This window comes from Stegodyphus dumicola, chromosome 6 (assembly GCF_044657685.1).
Source record: "Stegodyphus dumicola isolate Sdum_Otavi_A_Nest chromosome 6, ASM4465768v1".
Taxonomy (NCBI): Eukaryota; Metazoa; Arthropoda; class Arachnida; order Araneae; family Eresidae; genus Stegodyphus; species Stegodyphus dumicola.
This window is the reverse complement of record NC_140773.1, coordinates 113,649,795-113,662,366: the sequence shown is the minus strand read 5'-3', so window position 1 is coordinate 113,662,366 and position 12,572 is coordinate 113,649,795. Positions and strand designations below refer to the sequence as shown.

The window sequence follows — 12,572 nt, the reverse complement described above, 5'->3', positions numbered from 1 at the left end:
TCCGGATTATAGATCATTCCGGATTATGGGTGTCCAAATAGTCTTTAATCCGGAATGATCTATAATCCAGACTTCAAAGCTACAAACTTTCTGCACGATACCTTTATGCATGCGCATAATACGTTTACACATGCACGTTTAATGTATAACGGACGGTATAAGCTAAGCTAAAATTATCTAATTATCTATTTCAGTTAATGTTGCAGATTGCGTTGTTCCTTAATCTTCTAATTGGACCAGGCTTATTATTTTTTGCACACTGTTAGAGCAATTTTATAAAAGTAAGCTTGAACTTTCAATTATGTCAAAAAGAATTTCCGATTCTGGAGCTGCCAAAGGATCTACAAAGCGAAAGCGTGTTTCGATGTCCATCAAATAAAAAGTGGAATTGTTGCAAAAAATGGATAGAGGCATATCCTTTGTTTCTCTAACCATTCCGAAATCTGTTTATCAATTTCACGCTGCTCTGCGTAGGGGAGGGGGAGCGTCGCGGCGCTCAATGAACTGGAAGTTGATCTGTCAGCACTATCTTCAGGGCAGATGTTTTTATTTTATTCGGCTTACAAGTCCTTACTAAATGTAGTATTTCATCTCGATGTACTCCGTCTTTGATATGATTTAAATCAAATTCCTCGTAATTACACATCAAATAATACTCCTCGGCATGAATAGACATCAAATAGTTTTCTGGTTGCAATTTTCTAATTTCGACTATGCATAATGTATGCTTTACACAAGCGCGCGTTGAAAGAAATGTTTAATAAAGTAAACAAATAAATATTAAGCTTTTTTTTTTTTTTTTTTTTTTTTTTTTTTGTAAATTTTGATACCCTTTAGATCATAATTGCTCTTTATTTCATAAATTACGGTTTCATATTTTTAATTTTATAATTTCTGCATGCCATCTTACCAGATTTAAACTGATGATCAATATTCTGGAAAAACCGATAATCCGGAATCTCTGAAGTCCCAACGAGTTCAGATTAAAGACTTTTGACTGTATATGTAAAATATAAAAAAATACGATGGCTTTGCTTTTCGCAAACATGCAACCTTTAATTAATTTTCTGCAATTTAGGATATATATAAACTCAGGATTCGAATTATCCTATGATAACTATGACAACTGTGTAAAAATGTATGTAGTAAATGTAATGACAAAAATTATCATGAATCTATCTGTTTGAAAGGTAATGAGGAAGAGAGAATGTTAGAACTTTTCATAGTATAGAGGGAGCTGTTGTGCTGAAAGAATTCTTCTGTGTGTGTTACATTATGTAACTGCAGGTTCCCGTTGCGATGTGTCTGTGTTACTGTGATATATTTTGGTGTTTTCTTTAAATATAAACGAAAGATATCATCATTTATTTTTGTATATCAAATCAAGATCAAAATTACCACTGATGAAAACTCGTCAAAACAAAAATAGCATTCGTACAAAAATTGTCAAGTGTTATACTCGCCTTTCGCACTTCGCATTCGCATCGTTAATCACTTCGTAATAGAGAAAGACTCATAATGTCCTACAAGCTGCCATCAATAACAAGGACACTGAGCAAAGTTCTAATTCATTGCTTGATTTAAATCAGTTTAGTAAATTAAAGCAAGGTATACCAAATAACAGTGTGAATATATATGTTCATCAACAATTCTAGCCCTAGATCCGAAAGACTTTGTGGACCATTAACTGCTTCTGAAATAATGAATATAGGAAAATACTGGATTAAAACCACACAAATTCAATATTTCAAAAAGGAAATCCTTGATTTATCCCAAAGAAAGTCAGTTGACAGAGGGTCCAATATTTACTCACTGAATCCTGAGCTCGATGAACACGAACTTCTACAGTTAACCGGTTAACAGGCAGAATACAATTTGCAGACTGTCTGGAATCTGTCAAGCATCCATGGATACTTCCACCAAAGTGTCGATACGTCGATTTGTTAATTTTCAATGCATATGAAAGCGTATTTCATTCCGGAGTGGACTAAACACTGACACACCTACGCAAAAAATTTTGGGTTGTCAAAGGTGGACAGCGAATTAAATCCTTGTTGAGCAGATGTGTGATTTGCAAAAGATACAGTGTTCGCCCTGGAGTTCAAAACGTAGCTCCACTTCCTCCAGATCGAATTCTTCAGTCGCCACCGTTTGCTGGTACTGAACTGGATTATGCTGGATCATTTTTCACTAAAGAGAGCAACAATAAGCATTACCTTTTGGTATTCACTTATGCAATAACGTGTGCTATTCATTTAGAACTGGTAACTTCGATGAATACAGAAGTGTTCTCATTGGCCTTTAGAAGATTTACAGCGTGACGAGGACTGTGTTCAATTATATACAACGACAATGCAAAATCATTCAAGCGCACAGACACTGAACTCAAAAAACTGTGGACTTGCATTTCTGATCCTTGTGTAAAGAATTTCTTCTCTTCCTTCATTATTCATTGGAAATATATAATTGAAAGGGGAGCATGGTGGGCAGGATTTTGGGAAAGAATGATCAGAATGATCAAAACAATTCTTAGAAAAATTGTTGGCCGTTCACCACTCTCTCTCAATGAACTGGAAACTGTGTTCGTTGAGATTGAAGCCATGATCAATTCTAGGCCCATACTTATATAGTGAACCCTCAGAACCCTCTCCAATCACTCCTGCACATTTTTTTTATACGTAGACGTTTGCTATCCCTTCCTCCAACTAGAATATCTAAGGATGATTTATCAGGATCGAGAAAATCTATTATGAAAAAATTCAAACATCAGCAGAATATATTATTAAATAAATTTTGGAAATGCTGGCAAAAGGGTTATTTATTAAATTTAAGATCTGCTAATATGTACCAGCAAAATTCAAAGGCAACTGAATTCAAACCAAATGGCATAGTATTAATCAATGAAGAAAGCTACCCTAGAAATATGTGGTCTCTAGGTAGAATTATAGAGACTTTCCCTGGTAGGGACGGAAAAGTTTGCTCATGTTCGATCCAAACTGGCACTGGACTACTAAGAAGGCCAGTTCAGCTGATTTACAATTTAGAGCTCAATGACTGAGTCTAGAATTTAAAAATTTACAATATGATATATAAAAAATGATATATCCTAAAAATATATATATATGATATATCCCGAAAATATATATATATATTTGTACGTTTTTTCTTATATACAATACTATCTTCTACCCCAATAACATTTTTTATCAAAAAGAAATAAATTAAAACAAATACATGGCAGGGATATTAACATCTAAAAATTAGAAAAATTTAAAGTGGAAGATTTTTCATTATTTTAGCTTTACAATAATTTACAGAATGTTAATAAAGTCTTCATGAGTGATAAAAAAAGAAAAACTTAACAGTTTAACAAGCAAACCTTTATTTTTATGAACACTTGATTCAAGATTTTCTAATTTCCTCTTCAAAAATTCAAAATAGACAAGAATTTTTCGAAGTTTTTTACACTGAAAAAAAAATTGAATGCATTGAAAAATATCAAAAATTTACATAAATTTAAAAAAGATACAATTACGTTATTCCTCAGAAAAATGGGTTACATAGATCAAAATTTAAAAAAAAAATATCAATCCACCCTTAGAAAATACTTTCAAACAAAATCAAAAGTGAAAAAAAAATCAAAAGTTTTCCAATAAACATACTTTAGTTTCTTTTCCATCACAGATTTTCGGGACAAGTCTTACTGTTTCATTTAATACAGACTGTAGCTTTTGATGACGAATCCTGAATTTCAGATTTAAAAAATTACTAATATAAAAATAGGTTATAAATAAAATATACAATTTTTTAAAAACAATTAATAATAAACTTTGTTTCATTGCTAAATCTTTATATACAAACATAATTACTTAAAAAGGGCATCTTGATAAATTTATCAAAATAACCATACTAAAATATAAAGATTAAAATCTGAAAGGAAACAAACTTGAATTGTGTAATACAAAAAGTTTCTGTTAAGCTTGCCCAAATCATGGTTAAAGCTGAAAGCTTTACTTCTGATGAAGCAGGCAACTCACTAGTAAAAGTTACAGTGGAAACTGCATTATATAGATAAAGCATAGTTTATTTAAATTTTGGTGTTTATATGTAAAAAAGTTGATGTGTGCACCACATGACTTCCTTGTACAGAACATTAAATTATATGCATTTCTTCCTACATTTCATTTAAACTTATTTTCTTGAATTTCATTAGAGATATATTTCTCATTCAATTAATTCAGTTCTCACTTCGCGGCGAGGCAAAAACACATAAAAAAACTCAAAATATTTTCATTAAAAATTTAAAGATATAGAAAAATGTATATTTAAAGATATAAAAAAAGGTATTACAAATAAATTCTGCAATGGAAGTTATTGTTTACAAATGACAATTGAGGAGCAGTTATATCAATCCTAATAAAGAACAATACTCTCTGTAATGTTATGACAGTTGCTAAATTCTGAAAGTTCAACAAGCAGTTTTTTTTTTAGTCAACAGACTTTTCATAAAAAAAAAAAATAATGTAAGCATATATAATACAAATAAAATGTTTTATTGAAGACAAAAAAAAAAAAAAAAAAGACATTTATAATATTTAAACAAAACATTAATAGAAAAAATGGGTTAGCCTATATTTTAGGGTGCCCTTGGATTATTGCCAAGTTGTTGTTTCATTTATGGTTAACTAAGAGTTTGAATGTTATGGAAACCTTATTATGACATGACTGATTGCATGACTGTGGTGAATATGAGTGATGGGAAAATATTTGTAAGGGCTTATTTATGTGTTGGATGTTGGTTAGGAAGTATGTTGCTTATTGGTGCTTTACACGGTAAAATGACTGTATATGATAAGATTAATCAAGTTCACCGTTTGCCACGAGATACGTTCACAGGAAATGCATCGTCATCCGTTAGTTCGGCAGACTCTTGTCGGGGTGAAATTTGGGCCTGACTGTAACCCCCAAGGCACATAAGTCACAGTGTCTTTTTACAACTCCCCGAGAATGAGTCGAAAATGAAAAGAGGTGATTGATGGGTTACTTATCTTCTCAGCGGTGTTGCATTAGGATCACAGTGGGGCTGTTTCAGAAAAGTAAAGGATGGGGACACTTTCGTCGAATAGCTACCCCCTCAACTTATCTTATGACATCCACAACAGCTTTCTCCCTTTAATGAACAAAGGGATTTGAAGGCTTTAAATGCTATCTTTTAAATTCCTATAACACTTCCTTGAGAATATGATGTGTATATAATTCTCTGAAATAAGAACAATCTGCTAAGAAAAATCTCTCGCAAAAATACTACAACCAAAAGTAAATTTTAAATATTGAAAAAGTAGCTATTATCATAGATTGCAGATTAATCAACTTATCAAGAGGATAAACCAATCTACCATTAATTAACAATAACTTAATTAAGAGAGTGTCTCATCTTACTTCCAAGTAAGTCTTTAATTTTGTCAATTGAAATGCTATACCCAATATATGCATTGTGTTTTAGCACTTTACTTACACAGGGGGAAATATTACTTGCTTTAAATCTCATTATGACTATGATGCACCAATTAATGACAATGTTGAACTGAAATTTTCGAAGTTACATTTCATTTCTCAAGCTTGTGCTATTAATGTTTATTAGTCCAAAGGAGCAATTTGCCCAGATGGACTATTAATTTTGTTTTAGCATTTTGCATTGAATCACTAAACACGTTGTTTCATTTTTCAAATTGTTGTCACCAAATACTATCTGAAGAATCTGCATAAATGTACATATGTTTCTCAAGTTGTGATAAAAGAATGGTACCTAGAGCCATCCAATTTTGAATAACGTAATCCTCCTGCGAGTATGGGCATCTTGAAGGCCAAATTTAAAATTTGGAATTTGTTTGGTTATCGATTTCCTATTTTGTAAAACTTAATAAATTTTTGATTAACAAACTCAAGGCTTTCAAAGCGAGCAATGGCAACATTGCACAGAAAAAACACTTTTATCTCCATGTGCGAGATTGCATATCAGAAATTATAAAGATATGCTCATTTTAAAATTATTTTGTGAAATTGCTCTTGAACTGAATTTTATGGTTTTATGGTGTTTCATTTGTTACATAATTCACATATTTACATAATTATATCATTTAAAATATACAAACTATAATGTGAATGCTTTATATTTTTAACCTACTTATACCAAAACCTTAAGAAATAAATTTAGATAAGTATTTTAGTTCACCTAATAAAATTTTAAGGATACTGAAAAGTTTTTATGAGGATAGCCTTGTCAAATTAATAATAATTCTTGAATACATATATTCTATAATTAACTGCTTGTTTTAAACTTTAATTTTAAGATTGTATCATTGTTGATCTTCTTATGATTTTGAATCAACTTTTAATTTTCTAATATTTCTAGTTCTGGTTTTGAATTTGAAAATGAAAGAGTAGGAGTCTTCTAAGGTAAGCATCTTGTTCAGATTAATTGTGTTCTTATTGAGAAATCTTAATTTTAAGATTATTTGCTATTTTGTTTTACAAGATTCTTTTGGTTTAAGGGGACTAATGTCATTATTTGGATTGAGTATTTATGTGACTTATGATTTGAATCTAGCAAATAATTTGATGCTTACTTGGAAGTAAGATGAGACACTCTCTTAATTTAGTTATTGTTAATTAATGGTAGATCGGTTTATCCTCTTGATAAGTTTATTAATCTGCAATCTATGATAATAGCTACTTTTTCAATATTTAAAATTTACTTTTGGTTGTAGTATTTTTGCGAGAGATTTTTCTTAGCAGATTTTTAAACAAATAGTTAAAATTATTTAAAATACTAATTTAAATTCTAAAAAAATTTTCATTGATAGTTTTAAATTTGTGTTCCTTGGAGATGGTATATGAAAAGTTTTCTTATTATAAATTATTGGTTTATTACTTTGCAGCTTTAGCGTAAGTCATATGCTTTTTAATTTATTTTTAATTACTTTATTTTGAATTGATATTGGTATTCTTGAATATATATATATATATAGTCTTGGATATAATTCTTGAAATTATTTACTTTTATGAGGCTAGAATAAGAAAAAGGGAATATTAAGGGCATCATAAAGAAAATGAGAACAATTATAATTTAAAAAATTAAAAATTATCAAAAATTATCTTAAATATTATTTTATTATAACCATTGTTGAATTTTCAGTCCGTTATTCAAAAGAATGGGCACTCCTGTAGTAATCTATTCAACAAAGAACCTCTAAAAACTCTTACTACTTTCTTACTCTTTGAAATAGGCACTTCACATAATTAAACTTTCCTTGCTGTAGAAAAAGTACAAGTTAAAAATACTCTAAATTAAAAAATTGCAATTTTTAATAAGAACTTTAAATATCTAAGCTAAAGAAAGATCTTTTTATCTCATAAAGAAATTAAATCTTTTAATTAAATATATGAAAATATATGTGAAATAATTCGATCACTATTTTTGTAACAGTGCATCAAATCAAGAAAATAATAAAACAAAATTCAAGGATATTTCAAATAGGCAATACTAGCTAATGCACTTTACTTTAAATAAAGCTTTTACTTGACAATTAAAAATTACATTTACATTGTAATAGATTTGGGGTTGGGTGCAGGAAGTGAAAGTGGGGTTCCGTGCAAAGGGAAAAATAATCTGTTTATCAATTTCATGCTGCTCTGCGGGAGTGGGGGGGGGGGGAATGTCGTGGCACGCAATGAACTGGAAGTTGATCTGTCAGCACTATCCATATCTTCAGGGCAGATATTTTTATTTTATTCGGCTTATAATTCCTTACTAAATATAGTATTTCATCTCGATGTACTCCGTCTTTGATATGATTTAAATCAAATTCCTCGTCTTTACACATCAAATAATACTCCTCGTCACGAATACACATCAAATAGTTTTCTGGTTGCAATTTTCTAATTTCGACTATACGTAATGTATGCTTTACACATGTGCGCGTTGAAAGAAATGCTTAATAAAGTAAACAAATAAATATTAAGCTTTTTTTTTGTAAATTTTGATACCCTTTAGATCATAAATTGCTCTTTATTTCATAAATTACGGTTTCATATTTTTAATTTTATAATTGCCATCTTACCAGATTTAAATTGATGATCTATAATCCGGACTTTTGACTGTACTTGCTTTGCCTTTCTGAAAGACAATCTGATTTGGCACTGTGAAAACAGGCGCTACACCAGCTTCCGGAATAATGCTCATGTGATACATAATTCACCAAGAAAGTGATCTGCTTCCAGTGTTGGTGCAAAAATCACTTTTTGGGGGGACTGCCTTATGAAATTCACAGCCTTTTGCAGATTTTAGCTCAACTATTTAAATTCTCAGACTTTTTTGGTCAATTTCAAATTCCCTTGCTTTTTTCGGTTTTCCAGGTAGTGTGGCAACCCTGCATATACTAATGCATGTAATCGTCCTTAAATATATAAATTATGTTTTTGTCACGCTAAAGGCACTCTTCTTTCTATAGGATTAAGAAATTTATATTTAGAAGGTGTTGATTTAAATACAAAAAAATCCTATAAAATTATGCCAAAGAAAATTTTAAATAAAATTCTATTCATTTTGATGATGATCAGACTTAGATTCCTTTTATTATACCCTAAACTATTTCATTAGTTTTATTTAAAAATCTACACTTATCTGAAGTTGTTGTTTTTTTTTTTCCCTAATTTTGCTTTTTATATTGGCATGTTTCTTCTCCAGTTAGATTATTTCCAATCATCAGTTAAATTTCACATAATGATTGTTTTTGGATGTAACCAGAATTTTTTTAATATAATTTAAAATTATATCATTAAGGTGGTCTCCTCTAAAGATAATAATCATCTGGAGCTTGAAGTGGTCACTGTATGAAGATTTCATAGTAGATGTGTTTGCATTGAGACTGTTCTATCTACCACAAAGTTTTATTTAATATATTTAAAATATTTTTTATACCACCATCTCTTTTTTTTTCCAGATGCAGTATCTTGCAAAGAAGGCTATTTGGCTAATCTTTGGAATATGGTAACAGGTAGTTTGGCGACATTTTGGTAAGGTGATAAAGGTTACTAGCTACGGCTTTAGCAGTGTACATGGATATAGTCAAGAGTGTGCGCAATGCCATTTTTGTGCAATTCTGGGATGTTTTTTTAAGTGAAAATTGGTCGACGTGTACATGGATGATACCGTGTATGTGCATTTCGTAAAAACGTGGCAAGCAGTGGGTGATTCTGCACTTTGTCCCAATTTCGCACCTAATCTTCGTCATGATTAAGCACTTTTGTTCCATAAAAGTTCTAGCATAAGCGTAATTCGGCTAGCAGATTGTTGGAAATGTTGAGTAAAAAAAAAAATGCCTTTACTTCGTGAAAACAAAATGGCATCCAAACAAAAACTAGCAGGTTGTTGTAGCAGGGTTGGTCGTCGAATTTTTGCCAAAAACTCGCCAAGTTACTATAATCCAAAGATTAACCAGCTATTCTTTATTAAATATTTATATAATTCATAACCATGGAATTACAAGATTCAATGACATATGTTAAAAAGTATTTATTAATAAATTTACCTTTCTTTTTCCCGATGAATCGAATCAACACAGTACGTCTGAGCCATCTGATCAGTCAAAAGCAAAGAAGCTTTGTATAGAAGAAAGCATATGACACTAAAGAAAAAATATGTGTGTAAAATACATATACAGACTCATAATATATATATATATATATATATAAATTGCTATATGGATCACAGAAACAAAATGTTTTGAATTAACATGGCTTGATATGATTATGCAGTCGAATACACTTTTTCAGAATTGGCATTATAATCAGGACTGCCAAATATTTTTAAAATGAAAGACGCTAAATATATATATTTGTGCTTTGCATCATTTATTCAAACCAAAAAGTAAACAAAAAATTAGCATTTTTTAATAATTATCAATAAAAGCTGTTTCTCAAATAATATGACACATACATTTTTTGTGTTAAATTGCATTTTATGATAAAATATGGAGAGTAGCCCTTGATGAACTCAAATTTTTCGTCAGTTGTTTTAAAAATTTACATTGCAAAACAAGCTGATACTGACATTCAGTAGAATTCTGAATGCTTTCTCATGCATATCATAGCAACATAAAAGTCTAAAGCATTCATTACCTTTACTTAAAATGGATACATAACTGCCACAAACTTTACACCTTATTTCAGTGACATTCCTCCCATAAAAAAAATTCAGTTAATTGTCTTGCAAAACATCACGTAACTTATATGTTATGTTTTCTAAATATTGTAACAAAAATTGCTAAACAGAAATTAAGATTAAGAAAACAGATTTAGAATCTAACAGAATTCATCTGAAAATTCCTCCGATTTTATCATGAAAATTGTTAAAATTTTGTTGCCATCTAAAAATGAAAAAATGGCTTTTCCACAGATTGTAATAAAAATAATTTCTTTGATTAAAAGCTAGATACTTTAATATTTTAAAAGTTCTTAAAATACAGGAGTCAGGCTTAACAAAGCTAGACATGCCCTCCAAAAGTTGACCATCTAGTAACCCTGTTCATGAATATAATCTATACAGTGGCTCATATTTATTTGCAAACACTTGTGTTTTTAGTTTTATTTGCAAATATCAGTTACTATGTATTAGGTATAAGTACAATGATTTATACAAATACAGAATTTACAGTATATATAAGAATTAAAAGGAATAATAAAAATTAACATACTTAACTCTACAAATAAAAAAATATACTATAGTTGCTGAAAAAGTAAGAACTTAAAAAAAAGCAGATTAAATAACAAATGTTTAGAACATCAAAACTAATTTTGTATGAAGGAAGAGAAAATGGAAAGAAATTAAAAGGAAAATTTAAAAATTATACTGCTTAAGATATTTCTTTTTACAAAACAGAAGTATTATAACTTCTCATCTGATCAAACATAAAAACACATTAAACTAATTATAGTTTCCTCTTTAATTAAAACTATACATCTGATTCAATGCAATAGAATATGAATCTACTTAAAATTTTGTCTCAAATTAATCAGACCTTACAAACTCAAACTGACTACATTTTTTTAAAGACGTCATTAAGACTCCATAAATAAATACACTTAAATAAAAAAAAAAAAGCATGATACATAAATGAAACTGTACATAAGAATAATATTACTTCCTCAGAAATGTATTGACTTACATATTATTCACTGATTCTAATTATCTTAAAACTATTTTTATTGCGAGCAAATAATATTCTCATTCCATTTATATTTTAACCATTTACCATCAGAACGCAAAAGTTCGAAAAAAAGGCGGGAAAACACAAGCAATAGAGTTGAGAATCTTAAACGGAAGTCGTCTGCAGGCAAAAATATTACAATGGTTACCAAATGTTACGACAAAAAAAAATGTTAAATGTTAGAAAATAGGTAATAAAATTTATTATGTTAAATGATAGTTTTACATATTATTTTACACGTTGAATGTTAAAAAAGGGACAAAATAATAATAAAATTTATTTTAAAATGAGAATTATATCTTATCTATTCAATTTTTAGAGCCTACTGTTTTCAAAATAGAAAGAGTGAAAATAATTTCTTTCTCTACTCAAGTGGCTACAACAGTAATTACCAAAGCTACTGAAATTATTCCAAAGTATGAAAATTGGCAATAAACATTACAACACAGAAAACCTAAAATAATCAGTAGCTCATTAGCTCATTGTTAAGCTTCATAAAAGTTTATATTTTAATGATGATGATGAAGATCGTATTTTATTCTCAAGGGTCAAGATGTAGAAACTACTCTTTTCATCTCCTTGAGATGACAGATGTTTCAAAGTGAAGTGAGAATCATTATACGTGGCGACAATGTTCTCGTTGTTACGTATGTCATGTTAATATGTTTGTTATGCATTTCTTGAATTTATTATGTGTAATCTCTACAAGTTATTTTCCTGTACCATTCGTAAATGACACTATTCTTCGATGTGGGGGTAGGGTCTTGGACTCAGGCAACCTGGTGCTACACCAAAATTTTCTCTTCGTGCAACTCCAGATTGAGGATAAGCAAACGTCGTCCACTAAACCTAAACCTATTGAGGATGTTCGTCCACTAAACCTAAACCTCTTTTTCACTGCTGGTGTCAATTTCTTAGAATTTTAACCAGTGCATTCAGTATTTGCCTTGCAAGGCCATTCGCGGTAGTGAGTTTAATTTAAAGGTGTGAGAACACCTCGCCCGAAGGCGCAAACAACAGTCCATTAATGTGCAATCGGTCTAAGATGTTTACGGTCGATGACAAAGTCAGATAGCGTCGTATACGGAACACAGCATAAAGTGCTAACATTATATAAAAGTCAGTATAAATGCGTTCGATGTAAGTCGAAAGGTTCAATGCATTCTAGAACGAGAACGAGTCTCGGATAGAATTGAAATCACTTGAGGCGGCGAGCGAAGAAGTACCACTACGGTGAAGAAGAAGTACCACTACAAAGAAGTACCACTACTAATTCATTTTCACATAGTAATTTCACGATACGAA

At 30.2% G+C, this 12,572-nt stretch overlaps 1 protein-coding gene and 1 long non-coding RNA gene across 2 annotated transcripts in view; one reads left to right on the top strand and one right to left on the bottom strand.

Annotated features, from left to right (window-relative positions):
* Positions 1 to 9,907, top strand: part of LOC146996822 (uncharacterized) — a 54,211-nt gene extending 44,304 nt beyond the window's left edge. Inside the window, exons 2-3 of the long non-coding RNA XR_015041700.1 lie at positions 6,413 to 6,456; positions 9,624 to 9,907. This is a non-coding gene — a long non-coding RNA (uncharacterized LOC146996822). The remainder of the gene's footprint in view (positions 1 to 6,412; positions 6,457 to 9,623) is intronic.
* The window catches only part of LOC118194647 (uncharacterized), a 56,890-nt gene extending 45,270 nt beyond the window's left edge, over positions 1 to 11,620 (bottom strand). The window contains exons 1-4 of the mRNA XM_085818836.1: positions 11,226 to 11,620; positions 9,591 to 9,686; positions 3,663 to 3,744; positions 3,380 to 3,467 (exon numbers count right to left, since the gene is read on the bottom strand). Of these exons, the coding sequence (XP_085674962.1) occupies positions 3,380 to 3,467; positions 3,663 to 3,744; positions 9,591 to 9,637 (217 nt within the window). The 5' untranslated portion in view covers positions 9,638 to 9,686; positions 11,226 to 11,620. The remainder of the gene's footprint in view (positions 1 to 3,379; positions 3,468 to 3,662; positions 3,745 to 9,590; positions 9,687 to 11,225) is intronic.
* Between the last annotated feature and the right edge of the window lie 952 nt (positions 11,621 to 12,572).